The 16,446-nt window shown below is 41.3% G+C and overlaps 1 protein-coding gene across 2 annotated transcripts in view; it reads right to left on the bottom strand.

The window, feature by feature from the left end:
* The window catches only part of LOC126159400 (uncharacterized), an 89,121-nt gene that overhangs the window by 62,895 nt on the left and 9,780 nt on the right, over positions 1–16,446 (bottom strand). For both annotated transcript variants that reach the window (XM_049916516.1, XM_049916517.1), the window contains exon 2: positions 4,342–4,483. In XM_049916516.1, coding sequence (XP_049772473.1) covers positions 4,342–4,468 — 127 coding nt within the window. In that variant the 5' untranslated portion in view covers positions 4,469–4,483. The remainder of the gene's footprint in view (positions 1–4,341; positions 4,484–16,446) is intronic.

Here is a 16,446-nt window from a genome sequence, read left to right as displayed (position 1 = left end):
GTCTACATATAAGGAAGAGATCTGAGATATAGAAGTTTTACTTGTGAAAGACGGAACATGTCAAATACTTTCTGAGCCTGTGTAAAAAAGTCAGATCCAAGATGCATATCTTACCTGGTTGAAAGTAAGAGGAACTCTGAAAATAGACCCAAACAGCAAGCTTATCACTCATTATACCCTAACCAGAAGTATTATTTTACAGGAGAAGGCCCAACATGGATCACTGGTTAGTTCGTATTCCTTTGGAGACTGAAAACAGAGCGATTTGGCATAAACGCACTAGGGTGTCACAAAATGAGTTAATAATTTAAATGAGTACTGTTACTTCCAAATGCAAGAAGGAAAGTACAGATTATTTTGAGATCTTGTTTACTTTGTCAAAAACCAAAGCAAGTAATAAATTCACAAAAGGAGAGTTACATCCGATTATCCCCACTCAGCCATTATAAATAGTTGCTGCTGTTATTTGTGGCGCTTTGCCCAAAGGACGAGGAGGTGTGAAATATAGCATTGCCTTGTATGGTATGTTCACAAAATATCTGAAATTTTATGTGAGACAAAACATAATCAAAACATTATTTATTATGAGAATTCATGATTACTTTGCGATGGTTGGCAAACCAGAGATAGTATCAGATAACAGAAGTCAGTTTACTTGTGATCAATGGCGTAACTTCTTAGCAACTTCTGGGACTAAGCAAATACTTACATCAAAATACTAAATGAAAACCAGCCTAACAGAACGAATTCTTCATTAACTGAACTGATTTATGAGACTACATTGCTCTAAAAGACAAGGAAGGTGATTTGATTATCAATATCAGTTTTAGGAAATCATACTCATCTACTGACCTTAGGTCACAGGAACTAATATTTAGGAACAAAGAACGAAATGAAAGTTCACACTGTATACTTCAGCACAAATGCACAAACATTGGACAAGAATAGAAAGTGTGGCAAGCAGTAATTACCATGCTAAACTAAGCAAAAGAATAAAAGAGTATCTGACAGAAAAATAGCTCACAAATGGGAGTATAAGGTGTGAGATTTAGTCCTCATGCCAAATCATCCTGTTGTCACTGTCAGCTAAACATGTAGAGAAATGCAAAGTGTTATATACTAAACTACATGGAACTGTTTCCATTCCTCATGAAGAAATGTGTTTGGTATGTTATCCAACTTCAGGACACATAGAAAGGCTACATGCATACCATGATTTAAAGTATTTTTACAGCTATACAAGGAGAGAACAAGAATGAACCAGCACACACAAATTATTGAATATAGACATATGTGAATTTTATTTATGTTTTTTTTTCTTGTTAGTCATTTGTGTGTGTGTGTGTGTGGGAGGGGGGGGGGGGGGGGGGCTCGCGCGCACACACGCATGTATTGTTGTGTTTACGTTCCTATGGATTAAGATTTACTAAGATTCAAATCCCCCATAGAAGGTGGTGTATTTATGCGCGAGGGACTTACAAGTAAGTACAAAAAAAAGCGATATTATGCTGTGGTTAAAGTGAGTATTTTGGTAATATGATAAAGGAACTTTTAACTGAGACTTCCATTCATGAGAACTGTGTGATGTGAAGAGACCTAGTATCAATGACAAAGTGTAGCAGTGAATATATGAATGTGTTAAAATCAGGGACAGTCATTAATAATGTTTGCTTTCGAATATTATTTAGTAGATAATATTAAGTAAGATACCGAATTTGAAATCCATGAGAAAAAAAAAAAGAACATACACACTATCTGTGACACACGAGCATTTGCTAAGCACTTTTAACATCCAGTCCCTGCAGGACAATTGAACACTATGTAATAGTAAACTAATGCGAGTTTAAAAAGAGCGGAGGGGGTGGGGGTGGGGGTGAGGAAGCAGGGGGGGTAGCAGTGGCGGCCACCAACGGCCGGCAGAAGACAGGAAGCGTAGAGATCAATGTCCTGAGGTATAATTCTGTGAGTGGTGAATAATACATAAAATAAAACCCATAGCTGACCGACATGTGGCACATAGAAACAGGCAACAGAAAACCGTATTCACACTAGCTTTTGAGCTCTTGCTCACGCTCACACACACACACACACACACACACACACACACACACACACACACACACACCACAAAAATCACAAAGATACCGATCTGTGCACTTGCATGCTTGTGGGGTTGTGTATATGAATGGCTGCACATTTGCTAGAGAAAGAGCAAGAGCTCGAAAGCTATTGTGGATACCGTTTTCTGTTTACATGTTTCTAAGCACCACACATCAATCAGTTATATTTTCCTTTATATTCTGTATTATGGCATCCTGGAATTTCCACTGTTCATATGATCGGTAATATGATCACAAGTAAGAGATGGTAGTATCCTGGGCTGAATGATGTAGAATACATTGTATACTGTGAATAAGAAATGAACTAAACTGTAAAACATTCCAGATTGATTGCTGAACATGGACAAGAAGCATCAGACATCCATAGCACCTTCTACACTGATGCTGCACATGTTAAAAATTTTGTGACATATGAATCTTATGAGTTGCTTATGTCTAAGAACAAGTGATTGAATCCAAACTGTTTCATGTATACTAATTCTAAATGATTCATATGTTTCATATCAGGTTGGCATGGAACTGTGTTTATGTTATGGAAGCTTTTTATAAAAAATGACTAATATGTTATGCTTTGCACATGAAATCTGATGACTGTTGCATTCTCTCATAGACGAATAATTAATGCACAATATTAGGAATTTAATTTATGTAAAATTTTAAGTAATAATACTGAACTGAAGCTAACAAAATGTTTTCTCTTACAGAATATTTCACAAGGGAGTGTGTATGTGCTAAAATAGGTATCAATGGCAGTTGTTACTTTCAGGAAGCAGAAGTACTTCATAGTTACATAGAATATTCATACACTTGTACAACTGTAGCATTTCTGATGACACAGATCCAAGGTGGAGTAACTGGCTGGAAGAGAACACCCATCATATCCTAAACCCACTCATTAGAAAACATTTTGGAAAAACTGATGTCATCTGCTTAGGTTTTTCTCAGGTCTTTCCCAAGGATCTAATAGTGGCAAATGCTCAGAGAAGATGCTGGAGGTCACTCTTAGAAACCCACCAGGGAAAGAAAAAAAAAAGAAAAAAAAATTCCAACACTCAAGTTTTATACCAATTAATTATGTAACATACATGCAAATGCATAAAGATTTGCAATATGGCTATTTTTTTCTGAAGATAAACGAAAATAATTGCTACTATTGTATTCAAGTATATTAGGTAGAGAGATCTGACTGAAGGTTTTTATTATTTCACCTTAGTATTCACATAAATTCAATTTTTGGCTATTTAAAACAGCTTTTGTAGCAGAAAGCTAAAATAAACTCCGAGTCTCAAAATATGATGGAGTGGAATCTATTACTCATTAATCCATTGAATCATTTTATATTTATGCAAGAAGGACTAAGAAACAGAGCACATCCAACAAAGCAAGGGAAAGGTTTCTTTTGGCAATCTCAGCTGCAACAAAAAAAGATATATTAAAGGCCTAAGCCTCCTTCATCACGCTGCAAGTATGGTGAAAGGTCATTCCGTGGTTATTGATGTAACATCTGTACAATTAACAACGAAATATTAGAGTGAACATAGAACACAGATAGGTCTGAATATGAACAACAAACAGCAAGGGTTTGATGATATGATCTGTGCTGATTTGCCACCAAACAAAGGGTCAGGAAGTGTTACAGACATAATTAAAACTTCACTTTGCATGGGATGACACTGTAATAGCCATCACCTTTACTACATTCCCCACTGATCCACACTCTTACTCTATGGTATTTACGGCCAAGTGCAAATTTAGGGTAACATTCCAACCTCAATACTAGATGCACAGAAATGGAGAAATATTAGGGTGTACAGACTGTTGTTGATGTGATTAGAGGCAGAGCATAATCACGTATCAGGGAAGCAAATAGGTTGCATCCTTTTAAAAGAAACAATCCACGCATTTTCCTAAAGCAATTTAGGGAAACTATGAAAAAACCTAAATCCTTAAAGTTGGACAGCACTCTTCCAGATGCATGCTTTTCAGTGGAGTCCAGAGTCCGTAAAATACTGATTGGTACAGGAACCTAGAACTTCACCCGTACACAGCACATAGGAAACTACTGGAAATAATGGCTCAACACAATGCTGTTCCTTTGCTGATAAACTGTCAGAATTTCATTAGTTTATATCATGTTTTGCAGTGTGAATTAGAAATGTTTTTGAAAACAGCAATATTAAAAGCTTTCACTTCACAAAAGAATAAACTAGTTAATAAATACCTTTGAGCTTCTTCATCAAATTTGCCTCTTTTTCTGAAAACTGTTCATGTATTTCGAAAGAACGAGCAATGAGGCTCTGGCACTTTTCGGAGCAATCTGCAGATCCATTCACTTCAGTCATAGCCATATTGAGACAGTGCAGCTGTTATAAAATACAAAGAGGAAATTTTACACATAAAGAGGTGACAACTAAACAGATTGCAATATCAGAAATTTCTGCTTCAAATTATATGCCAACATTGTGTTAGAAATAAATTATTGCTATCCATGGTATTATGTAAAATGTATGACAAATATATATCGATGTTGACAAAACAAATGTTTTGATATATGAAGTACTGCACATTTTAGAGGTAGTTAACTGTATTTGCAGTTCAAAATTATTTCTAATTTAGGCAAGATATCGCGAAATATCAGAAACACAAACATTCCACGAAATGATTTTTTTTCTGGCCCCTAAACTGGCTAAATGGCAAGTTTATTGTCCGGTTTCTTATCAGCTTCAACAGATACAGAACAAAATTGATCAAGCCAAAACATATGCAGAATAGTATGTACAAGTCATCATCATTCATTAACTAAATTTCAAGTTTGTTAACTTCACTGCTGTGGCAATTAGTTATCACGGAATCCACAGTTTGGGTGCACGCAAAAAATTGCTCATGGCACTTATAACCACTACCCTGCGACATACTAGTAACAAGCTACTCTGTGATATCATGGTCCATACAGTATTATTATGGATAATGCAAAGTGCACCGATGCAAAGTGTTCACCTCCTTTCAGTGTCATACTCGGCCATCATTCTAATCCAGGCTGAAGCAAGGCTCAAAGAAGAAAATGAAATCCAGCAAACCAGTGCATTACAGTCAGTACTGAGTCTGTCCAATGGAGCCGAGGCAGTGCTGGGCTAGCGACATGGGAAGGGGCGTGGTGGTGTGCACTCTGCCCCAGGCCTCTGGTCGTGGGGTACTTCCAAATCTTGAAGACCTCATAACCCCCCCCCCCCCCCCCAATGATCAGATAAATTTTAATAAAATCTCAAACAAGGTCAAAATAAGTTCAGTAAAGAAAAGGCAGTTTGAAATTTGAAGACCCATAAATCTGAGTATAAACATAGGTATCTATTATCAATTACCAGCTTATGGCAATTTTTGATGAGCGGGTTCAGAATTTTTACGCTTTTCGTAAAACACTGCGAGGAACTTAAGAACTGTTGAAAGATAATCAGTTGTCTGTTAGATGCAATTATTCTACATGAAACAAATTTTGGTATCTATGCCACCTACATAATAGGGGTACTAGAAGTGAAGTTTACAATTTTTCCAAATTGCTGAAACAAAATTAATGCTTTAAACTTCTAATGATGCTCTGGCTGTAGCACAGGAGAATCTGTTAGAAATTTACTATGAATCTGAAAAACAGCTGGTGTTGCAAGAAATTAAAAGGTATCTTAAAGGCATTTACGTGCAACTGATACTAGTGTGAGCATTGCTGTGGGACTTCAGTGAATCATTACCCTTTGAATCACTTATTATCCATATTTTTTGGAACCCTGAAAGAAGATACTCTTGGCTGTTGATTTGCTTCAGACAAAGAGGCGCATGAGTGTATAATGGTTCCTTAGGTATTTTTCCATGCTGGCACTGACTGTCTCATCACCCAGTGTAATTATTTTTGAAATTATAAACAATTTACTTAAATTTTTTAATCTGTCTCATTTTTATTTGACAGCCCCTTATATTTTATAATTACCAAAGCATAGTGTACACACATTATAAATGCCTGATTTTTTTTATCATCCATTACACATATATTATTTAGTTCATATTATTATAAGAATTATAATTAGAATAAATGTGCACAGGTTGTGCATAAGTTACATAGCTTTGTGATATCATCTTGTTCCTCACATTTCTGTGTTCACATTGTTTACTATTTACAGACTTCTACCAGTGATTGTACTCGTTTTTTTTACAGCTGGTCACATGGTAACCGTCACAGGGTTGGTTGCACAATTCACACACACAGTTGCTGCCGGGATCGTGGAAACACTTGTTCTGGCATATTTTTTGGTCATATCCATGCACTGCTATTGAGTTCACCAGGTGAGGAGTTCTCGATTTGTGTTGGTCCAGGATATGTTTGTCATGGCTCCTGTTGTATAAAAGTCCAGGCAAATTTCCCTTTTCTTCTCTCTTTCATGTAGGAGTTTATTCGAGTTGTCGGACGATGGGAGCCTCATACGCAGTTCCTCTATGAAAAAGGGTTCCCTGGTGAGTTTATACACTGGCATAGACTGTGTGTATTGAAACTCTGTGCTCTCAAGAAGCATGACTTAACTGCTTCCAGAGTCCTTAGGTCTTTCAGACTCAACTTTTCCCAAATTTTATCTATCCCATAGGTTGTGATGGGAACTATTTTTGTAGTGAACAAGGCCATGGCTGTTTTCAGTGACAGCCTTGATGTGAAACATGACTTTTGTGGCAGCTGCTGCTCAAGATTTTACATGTATTGGGAATGACCTGGCAGTGGTTAGAGATTCAGCCCCAGATATTTGAAGCTATCGACTGTCATAAGAGGTTCCATCCCAAGAAATATTCTGTCCTCCACAGCTTCTCGACCTCCGTTGCAGAATGACATCTTTACGATTTTACCCGTGTCAATTTCCATATTGACCTCCTGCACCCACGTCTCGAGTTGGTTGGTTGCTCTTTGCAGGTTGAGTCTGGAGTTTGAACCAATGACCATGTCATCCGCATATATGTAGATTTTGATGTCCTCCATTTCTTGTCTTATCATCTGTACATCATCATATGTGGCAATACTGAAAAGTACAGGGCAATACGCCGTTGGTTTGTGTTATTGTTTTCGACGTGCTTACATCATCTGATCTGAATGAAGTTAGTGATCAGCATATTATGGATCAACACTAAGTTTATCTTTCCCTGTTATTAATTCTAGTTTTGAGATTAGTATGCACCTGTTTGTTTATTGAAGGCCTTGGTATAATCTACAAAGACTGCATGGAATTTTCCTTGGCGATGTCTTAATGCCTCCTCTACGTCGTCTTTTAGGTTGCTAATAGTGTGTAGCATGTTCCTGCCTTTCCGGAATCTCCATTGTTCTTCCGGAATCTTCTGGTCTACTTCTTCAAAAATTTGCTTTTGTGATAATGTTTGTTAGTATCTTCAACATGCATTTTTCCAGGACAATTCCCTGTAGGAGTTCTGATCCATTTTGTTGCCTTTCCCCTTAAATAGCATCTTAATTGTCAACAACCTCCATATTTCTGGTATGTTGCCCTCTTGTAGACATATGTTTCATATACCTGGTTGGAGCAGTAGGCTAGTTGAACTTTTGGTATGTTCATTACATATTCTGTCGGGGCCTGGAGGCTTATTGTGTTTTAGAGACTATGTTATCTGATGTACCTCTTCCATCATGAAGGGGTTAGTTTCTGCTAGGTCTGTCTCCATATTGATCATTTCATATGCAGTGCTGGTTTGATCAATGTTGAGAATATTTCTAAAATTTTCTTCCCCAACTGTATCTATTTGTCCACTGCTCTGAGCTTTTCGTAGCCTCAGTGTTAAGTATGGGTCCTTTATGACTTCCTCCAACATATTGATCATTTCCTGTTACATGCATCCCTTTCGTTTAGTCTTCTGAAGATTTTTGTTTTCTTTTCTGATTTGGCTGTATGATCTTGCATCCTCTAGGCTCTGGCTGGATTTTGCTATATGGAGGGTGATCTTTCTTTTTCCATAAGATTCTTTGTCAAACCATTTCTGCACTCTCCTTTTGGGTTTGCACATTAGGGCAGACTGAATTATTTTTGCCAGGGTTATGGCAGCCGATTCAATGTTGTTTCCCTTTAAGTGGTTCTCAAATTCTTTTCATTCTTCTGTCTACTGACTTACAACATGGCTATTTAGCTGCCATGAGGTGTTAATTGCTGTGGCTTTTACTCTGCTCTTCACTTTTGGGAAGCAAAAGCTGGCCACAACTGGGCACTGCTTCTTTAGAGGTGTTTCATCTGCTGATTAACTTACTTTATAATTATTTAGTGTCACGTTTGATCCTTTGAAGAATATTAAGTCAATGGTGCTACATCCTGAGTGTGCAAAGTATGTTTGTTCGTCCGCCTTGTTGACCTTGGTGATTCCTTTCTTGTCATCATGTCTAGCAGCTCGTTTGTTCTATGACTAATGACGTCTAATCTGCAGTTGACATCTCCAGCTACGTTGATGTTTCGTCCCGGCATCACGTGTCTTGAGGTAGTCATAATGGCTGCTATTATGTCTTCAATTGGCGTTACTGGTTCTATGCACATGGCTATTACAGAGAGGTTTTCGAAATTCATCACGAGTTTGTCTTGATCCTGGTGTGTGCTTAGTAATTTTCCCATTTTTGGCTTGAAGAAGCAGGAAATTCCTCGTTTCGCTGTCCTCTTGGTCCTAGTGTTGCTGGTATACGTTGTGAGTAAAATCTGTTTATCTCTAAGGATATAGCTGTCAGAGCTTCTATGAGGATTATTATGTCATGTGCATTCAGGAAGATGTCGTCATTGAGAACTCTAGGAGGATACAAGATGAGTTGGACAATATTTCTAGTTGATGGGGTGAATGAAAACTAGCTCTAAAAGGAGAAAAATGTAAGTTTATGCAGATTAGTAGGAAAAACACGTCGATAATGTTCAAATACAGCATTAGAAGTGTGAGGCTTCAGACAGTTACATTGTTCAAATATCTAAGCATAATGTTGCAAAGTGATATGAAATAGAATGAGCATGTAAGGATTGTAGTAGGAAAGCCGGATTGTCAGATTCTGTTTAGACAGTTTTAGGTAAGTGTGGTTCATCTGTAAAGAAGACTGCATTTTATGAAGATGCTTGGGGAATTGAAATAGGAAATCCTGGAGGGAAGGCTACATTCTTTTTGAGGAACACTATTGAGAAAATTTAGAGAACTGGCATTTGCAGTTGACTGCAAAATAATTCTACTGCCGCCAACATACATTTTTCGAAAGGTCCACGAAGATAAGACGAAAGAAATTGGGACTCATATGGAGGCCGACAGACAGTTGCTTTCCTTTGTTCTACTTGCATGTGAAAGAGAAAAGGAATGACTAGTAGTGGTACAACACACCCTCCACCAAGTGCCATATAGTGGCTTGCAGAGTTTGTATGTAGGTATAGTGTAGATGAAGATCTTGATGCAGAAAGAAACTGCACAAAAAGTCAGTCACCAGATATATTTTGAGACAACGAGTCCCATAATTCACGGAGACAAAATATGGAAAAATTAAACGAGTTCCACAATTTAAATATCTTGGTGGATTCAGGAAAATGGAATCAAAACAAAAGTGAACAAAATTAGATGCCGACAGATGGAACTGCACACTGACTCACCCAAAATATCTATAACAAGAAATAATTCTCCAAGCGCACAAAACTAAGACATTACAATATGGTAATTAAACCACAATACCTCTTTGGATTAGAAACACTAATTTGGAATGAGAAAACAATGCAATCAAAACACTGAGAAAAAGGAATGCAAAATCATAAGAAAAATTCTATGCCCAAAACTTGTGCATGAACAATACCAACTCAGGAGCAATCAGAAAATCCAACAATACACAAATACCCATAATGAAATTAGGAAACAGAGGTTAAAATTCTATAGACACATTAGAAGAATGAACCTAGACAAACTTACAAAACAAATTGTCTGATTTTATGACAACACGAGCAAAGCCAAAACGGACACAATGAAATGGGTTGCCGAGATCAAAACTGACATGAAATTGGCAGAAGTTACTCCAGGAAATATTCACAAATGCCAAGTCTTCAGGTCCAAATTTCACAAACGGCAAGTTGACCACAAGAAAAAACCAAAGAAGAAGACTGGAATAACATGCTCTGAAGTGAGAAAGCAGGCACACAGGAGAGAATGAAAGAAACACGGGCACAGAGGAAGAGAAATGCCCACATCTAAGTAATCTAATGCACTTATCCACAAATAATAATAATAATAATAATAAATGAAATGTTAGGAAGTGTTGTTCAAAAGCAGCTGTCTTGAGTGTAGCCTTATGCAGAAGTAAATAACAGAAAATAAACAGTAGAAACAACATGATAACAGAAGATTTTAAAATGTGGTGGAGCAGAAAAACACTGAAGATTAGATGGGTAGATCATGGAACTAAAGAAGAGGACCCGAATCAGATTGGAGAGAAAAGAAATTTGTGGCACTGCTTGACTAAAAGAAGTGATCAGTAGATATGAAACATCCTGTGCTATCAAGGTACAGTCAATTACATAACAGAAGTGTGGGGCTACAAATTGTAGTGAGAGACCAAGAATAGACTACAGTGAATGTAGATGCAATAATTATGCAAATATGAAAAGAGTGCACAGAATACACTACTGTGGACAGCCGCATAAGACATATCTTCCAATTTAAGGCTGGAACAACAAAAGCTATGTGAATGAGTTATCAGTTTTGAAATTGCGCATGCAACATCGTAAGTCCATGGCGTTAACTTCTAATGGTGACTGACAGAGGAAGGCCGACAACTGCACAGAAGGCAAAGGTTTCATTACTATTCTTAGAAACAAAGTGAATGATAGTGACAGATGTTTTCATGCCCATTTCAGCTAACAGCGAACACACACTCACAGGCTACATGCGAGTTCTCTCACCAATTTCGATGTAGTGGGTCTGTTAAGGTGAGTAAGAATTCACATGCTGCTAGTGTTTGCACGCAAGAAAGCAAATGAAAACGTGAGAGTCATCTTCATCCAAATGGTGCTGGAAACAAGCAGAACATCTAGAACTGGCAGCTCCAGGGCCTGTGATCGCTAAAAACTGTAGCCAGTCACTGAAGGATACTCATAACAAGGGTCACTGTAGTCAGAATTACTAGGATATACTGTGTGATCAAAAGTATCCGGACACCTGGCTGAAAATGCCTTACAAGCTCATGGCACCCTCCATCGGTAATGCTGGAATTCAATATGGTGTTGCCCCACCCTTCGCCTTTTTGACAACTTCCACTTTCCACTCTTGCAGACATCAGTTGCTCGAAGGTTTCTTGGGGAATGGCAGCCCATTCTTCACAGAGTGCTGCACTGAGGAGAGGTATTGACGTATGTCAGTGAGGCATGCCACAAAGTCGGCGTTCCAAAACATCACAAAGGTATTCTGCAGGATTCAGGTCAGGACGCTGTGCAGGCCAGTCCATTACAGGAATGTTGTTGTTGTTGTGAAATCACTCTGCCACAGGCTGTGCATTACGGACAGGTGCCCGATCGTGTTGAAAGATGCAATTGCCATCCCCGAATTGCTCTTCAACAGTGGGAAGCGAGAAGGTGCTTAAAACATCAATGTAGGCCTGTGCTGTGATAGTGCCACGCAAAACAAGGGGCACAACGTGAAAAACACGACCACACCCTAACACCACCGCCTCCGAATTTTACTGTTTGCACTACACATGCTGGCAGACGATAGTTAACTGGGCATTCGCCATACCCACACCTTGCCATCAGATTGCCACATTGTGTACCATGATTCGTCACTCTACACAATGTTTTTCCACTGTTCAATCGTCCAATGTTTACGCTCCATACACGAAGTAAGACGTCGCTTGGCATTTACTGGTGTGATGTGTGGATTATGAGCAGCCACTCGACCATGAAATCCTAATTTTCTCACCTCCCACTTAACTGTCCTAGTACTTGCAGCGGATCCTGATGAGTTTGGAATTCCTGTGTGATAGTCTGGTTAGATGTTTGCCTATTATACATTATGACCTCCTTCAATCGTCGACGGTCTCTGTCGGTAAACAGACAAAGTCGGTCTGTACACTTTTGTGCTGTACGTGTCCCTTCACGTTTCCATTTCACTATCATATCGGAAGACAGTGGACCTAGGGATGTTTAGGAGCCTGGAAATCTCGTGTACAGTCGTATAACAAGTGACGCCCAATCACCTGACCACGTTCAAAGTCCCAGAGTTCTGCGGAGTGCCTCAACTTGCTCTCTCACAATGTCCAATGACTACTGAGGTCACTGACATGGAGTACCTGGAAGTAGATTTCTGAGAGGCTTGCAGTGAAGTATACCAGGCCCTGGTGGTCACCTCGTTTGTTCTCAGCTTGTAGAGGGTTGTGGTTGCCTGACATCCCTTATCCCAGATTTCCAAAATTTGATGATGTATTCGTATGTCTGGGTACTGTGGGCTCATGTCTTCTGTGGTTGCTTATTTAGCTAATTTGTCAGCATGTTCATTTCTCAGAATACCCCACTTGGGGCAGAGTCCAGTTCCGGAACTGTGAAGGTTAACTAGTTAGTCTTGGACCTTAGTGACCAAAACGCTTCTGTGGTAGCATTGAGTTATGCCATGCTCACGGACTCTCTTCAAATCAGGATGTCCTTTGCAGAGAGAGTTTTATTGTATTGTACTGCAGAGCCCATGTGTACACTGCATGAATGTGGCAGAAAATGCGTCTCATGTCACCTTGCATATGCAAATGCACAACCAAAACTGTCACTAACTTTTCATCCATTTGCATAGATGGATGTCGAATTTGGGTAACTGCAGAGAACCGAACAGAATAGAATAGGTGTCTGAGGAAGGAGGGGTCAACAATTTTCTTAGGGGACACAGAAGAGGATCATCTGAAACAGAGGACTGGGTACACACCACAGGGGATATTGAGAGGGAACTCCATGCACACAGACAAGAGCAGCAGTTTGATGTCCTCGCCTGGAGCCTCCAGTCGTATCCCAGCTGGTCTAACCAATTTTGTGCAATTTGTAAGCAGTCAGAACTGCTGGTTATGAAACAGTTAAGTACCACTGATGGAAGGGCATCTGACAGATTGTGACTGCATAGTCACCAAGAATTGCTGGCGTTTTACCATCACTCCCTTGTGGGACACCAGCTTCCACCAGGAGGGTGTCTACAGGAATCATATGGAGGGTTCCAGTTGCCAACTGCACACCACTGTTTTTTTTTTTTTTTTTGTTGGTGGTTTTAGGGCGCACAACTTCAATGGTCATTAGCGCCCTGACGACGTTAAGAATGCACCGCGAGGCCCAAGTTTAAAACAACAACTAAAAGGGAAAACACGATAAAAGACAGACTGACAGGCATAGGATTAAAAAAACAGCATAATCAAATGTCCTTAGAGAGGTTTGTCAAGTTGATAAAACGAAGAACGCGAGCAGCTGCTCGTGGGTCATCCGCTAAAATGGCATCTAGAGTACATGGCAGGCCAAGATCAAGACGCAGTGTGTTAAAATCTGGACAGGACGTTAAAATGTGGCGGACCGTCAGCAATTGCCCACATGGGCAGAACGGCACCGGCGCAGCCGTCAGCAGATGGCGGTGGCTGAACCAGCAGTGTCCAATTCGTAACCGGGCCAAAACGACCTCCTCCCGCCGAGAAGGGCGGGAGGAGGACGTCCAAGCCGCAGGAGGAGGTTTCAAGGACCGAAGCTTGTTGTCCGTAAGTGCAGCCCAATCGGCATGCCACAGCGATAAAATGCGCCGACAAATGACCCTGCTACAATCTGACGAAGGGACACAACAAGAAGCTGTCCTAGGCTGGAGGACCGCAGCCTTGGCCACAGCATCTGCAGCTTCGTTCCCAGGGATACCGACATGGCCAGGAACCCACATAAAGCTAACCGGAGAACCGACGTCCACCAGCTGCTGAAGAGAGCGTCGGATCCGGTGCACGAAAGTGTGAACCGGGTACGGATCACTGAGGCTCTGGATGGCGCTCAGGGAATCTGAGCAGATGACATAAGCAGAATGTCGGTGGCGGCAGATGTAAAGAACAGCCTGGTAGAGGGCAAAGAGCTCAACTGTGAAGACTGAACAATGGCCATGGAGCCGGTATTTGAAACTTTGTGCCCCGACAATAAAAGAACACCCGACCCCGTCATTGGTCTTAGAGCCATCTGTATAAATGAAGGTCATATTAATGAACTTCGAACGAAGTTCGAGAAAACAGGAGTGGTAGACCGAACCGGGGGTAACCTCCTTTGGGAGCGAGGTGAGGTCAAGGTGAACGCGAACCTGAGCCTGGAGCCAAGGTGGCGTGTGGCTCTCACCCACTCGAAAGGTTGCAGGGAGTGAAAAATTAAGGTGTTGAAGGAGGCGACGAAAGCAAACTCCAGGGGGTAGCAGGGCAGAGACATACAACCCGTATTGATGGTCGAGTCATCAAAAAAGGAACGATAAGATGGGTGGTCGGGCATTGACAGTAGCCGACAGGCATACCGACGAAGCAGTATATCGCGCCGGTAGGTGAGTGGCGATTCACCAGCGTCAGCATGAAGACTCTTGATGGGACTAGTATAAAACGCTCCAATCGCAAGACGTAAACCCCGATGTTGTATGGAGTTGAGGCGGCGTAAGATGGATGGCCGTGCAGAGGAGTATACGAAGCTCCCATAATCCAGCTTGGAGCGGACGATCGACCGATATAGACAAAGTAGGACGGTTCGATCTGCTCCCCACGACGTACCACTGACAACACGGAGGACATTTAGAGAACGGGTACAACGGGCAGCCAAATATGACACATGTGGAGACCAGATAAGTTTCCTGTCAAATGTAAGACCTAAAAATTTTGTTGTCTCCACGAATGGGAGAGCAACGGGACCGAGTCGTAAGGACGGTGGGAGAAACTCTATGTAGTGCCAGAAGTTAATACAGACCATCTTCTCGGCAGAAAAACGGAAGCCATTGGCGACACTCCAGGAGTGAAGACGGTCAAGAGAATGCTGAAGACAGCGCTCCAGGAAACATGTACGCTGCACGCTGCAATAGATAGTAAAATCGTCCACGAAAAGGGAGCCTGATACATCAGCTGGGAGTCAATCTATTATTGGATTGATCGCTATGGCGAAGAGAGCGACGCTCAAACCTGAGCCCTGTGGCACCCCATTCTCCTGGCGAAAGGTGTCTGACAGGACAGAACCTACACGTGCCCTGAACTGTCGATCCATTAAAAAGTAACGAATAAAAAGAGTGAGGGGACCGCGAAGGCCCCATGTATGCATGGTGCGGAGAATGCCCGCCCTCCAACAGGTGTCGAAAGCCTTCTCCAAATCAAAGAACACAGCTGCGGTCCGGCGCTTCCGCAAGAAGTTATTCATAATGAAGGTCGACAAGGTAACCAGATGGTCAACAGCAGAGCGGCGCCTACGAAATCCACATTGTACATTGGTAAGTAGGCGTCGAGACTCGAGCAGCCAAACCAAACGAGAGTTAAACATTCGCTCCATCACTTTACAGACACAGCTGGTAAGCGAGATGGGTCGATAACTGGAAGGCAAGTGCTTGTCCTTCCCCGGCTTAGGAATCGGGACAACAATAGACTCGCGCCAGCATGCGGGAACATGTCCCTCAATCCAGATGCGATTGTATGTACGAAGAAGAAAACCTTTACCCGCAGGAGAAAGGTTCTTCAGCATCTGAATATGAATAGAATCAGGCCCGGGAGCAGAGGACCGTGACCGGGCAAGTGCGTTTTCGAGTTCCCGCATGGTGAATGGGGCATTATAACTTTCACGATTAGAGGAGCGGAAGTTAGGTGGCCTAGCCTCCTCTGCCTGTTTTCGGGGGAGGAAGGCAGGGTGGTAATGAGCGGAGCTCGAAACCTCTGCGAAAAAGCGGCCGAAGGCATTGGTGACATCCTCAGATCCTCAGGGGCCACAAGGACGTCATTCGCGACCGTCAAGCCAGAAACTGGTGAGTGGACCTTAGTGCCAGATAGCCAGCGCAGGCTACCCCAGACAACAGAAGAAGGAGTAAAACTATTGAAGGTGCTTGTGAAAGCAGCCCAGCTGGCTTTCTTGCTTTATTTAATAATACGACGACACTGTGCACATAATCGTTTATAATTGATACAATTCGCCACTGTAGGGTGGCGTATAAAGGTGTGTAAAGCACAGCGACGAGCACGTAAAGCGTCTCTACATGCTGCGGTCCACCAGGGGACCGGTACGCGATGTGGAGAAGAAGTAGGGTGAGGGATGGAATATTCAGCATCCCGTGAGGTGTGCGACCTGACGATTGCAGC

This window comes from Schistocerca cancellata, unplaced genomic scaffold, assembly GCF_023864275.1.
Source record: "Schistocerca cancellata isolate TAMUIC-IGC-003103 unplaced genomic scaffold, iqSchCanc2.1 HiC_scaffold_1132, whole genome shotgun sequence".
Classification (NCBI taxonomy): domain Eukaryota; kingdom Metazoa; phylum Arthropoda; class Insecta; order Orthoptera; family Acrididae; genus Schistocerca; species Schistocerca cancellata.
This window is presented reverse-complemented; position numbering and strand designations above follow the sequence as displayed.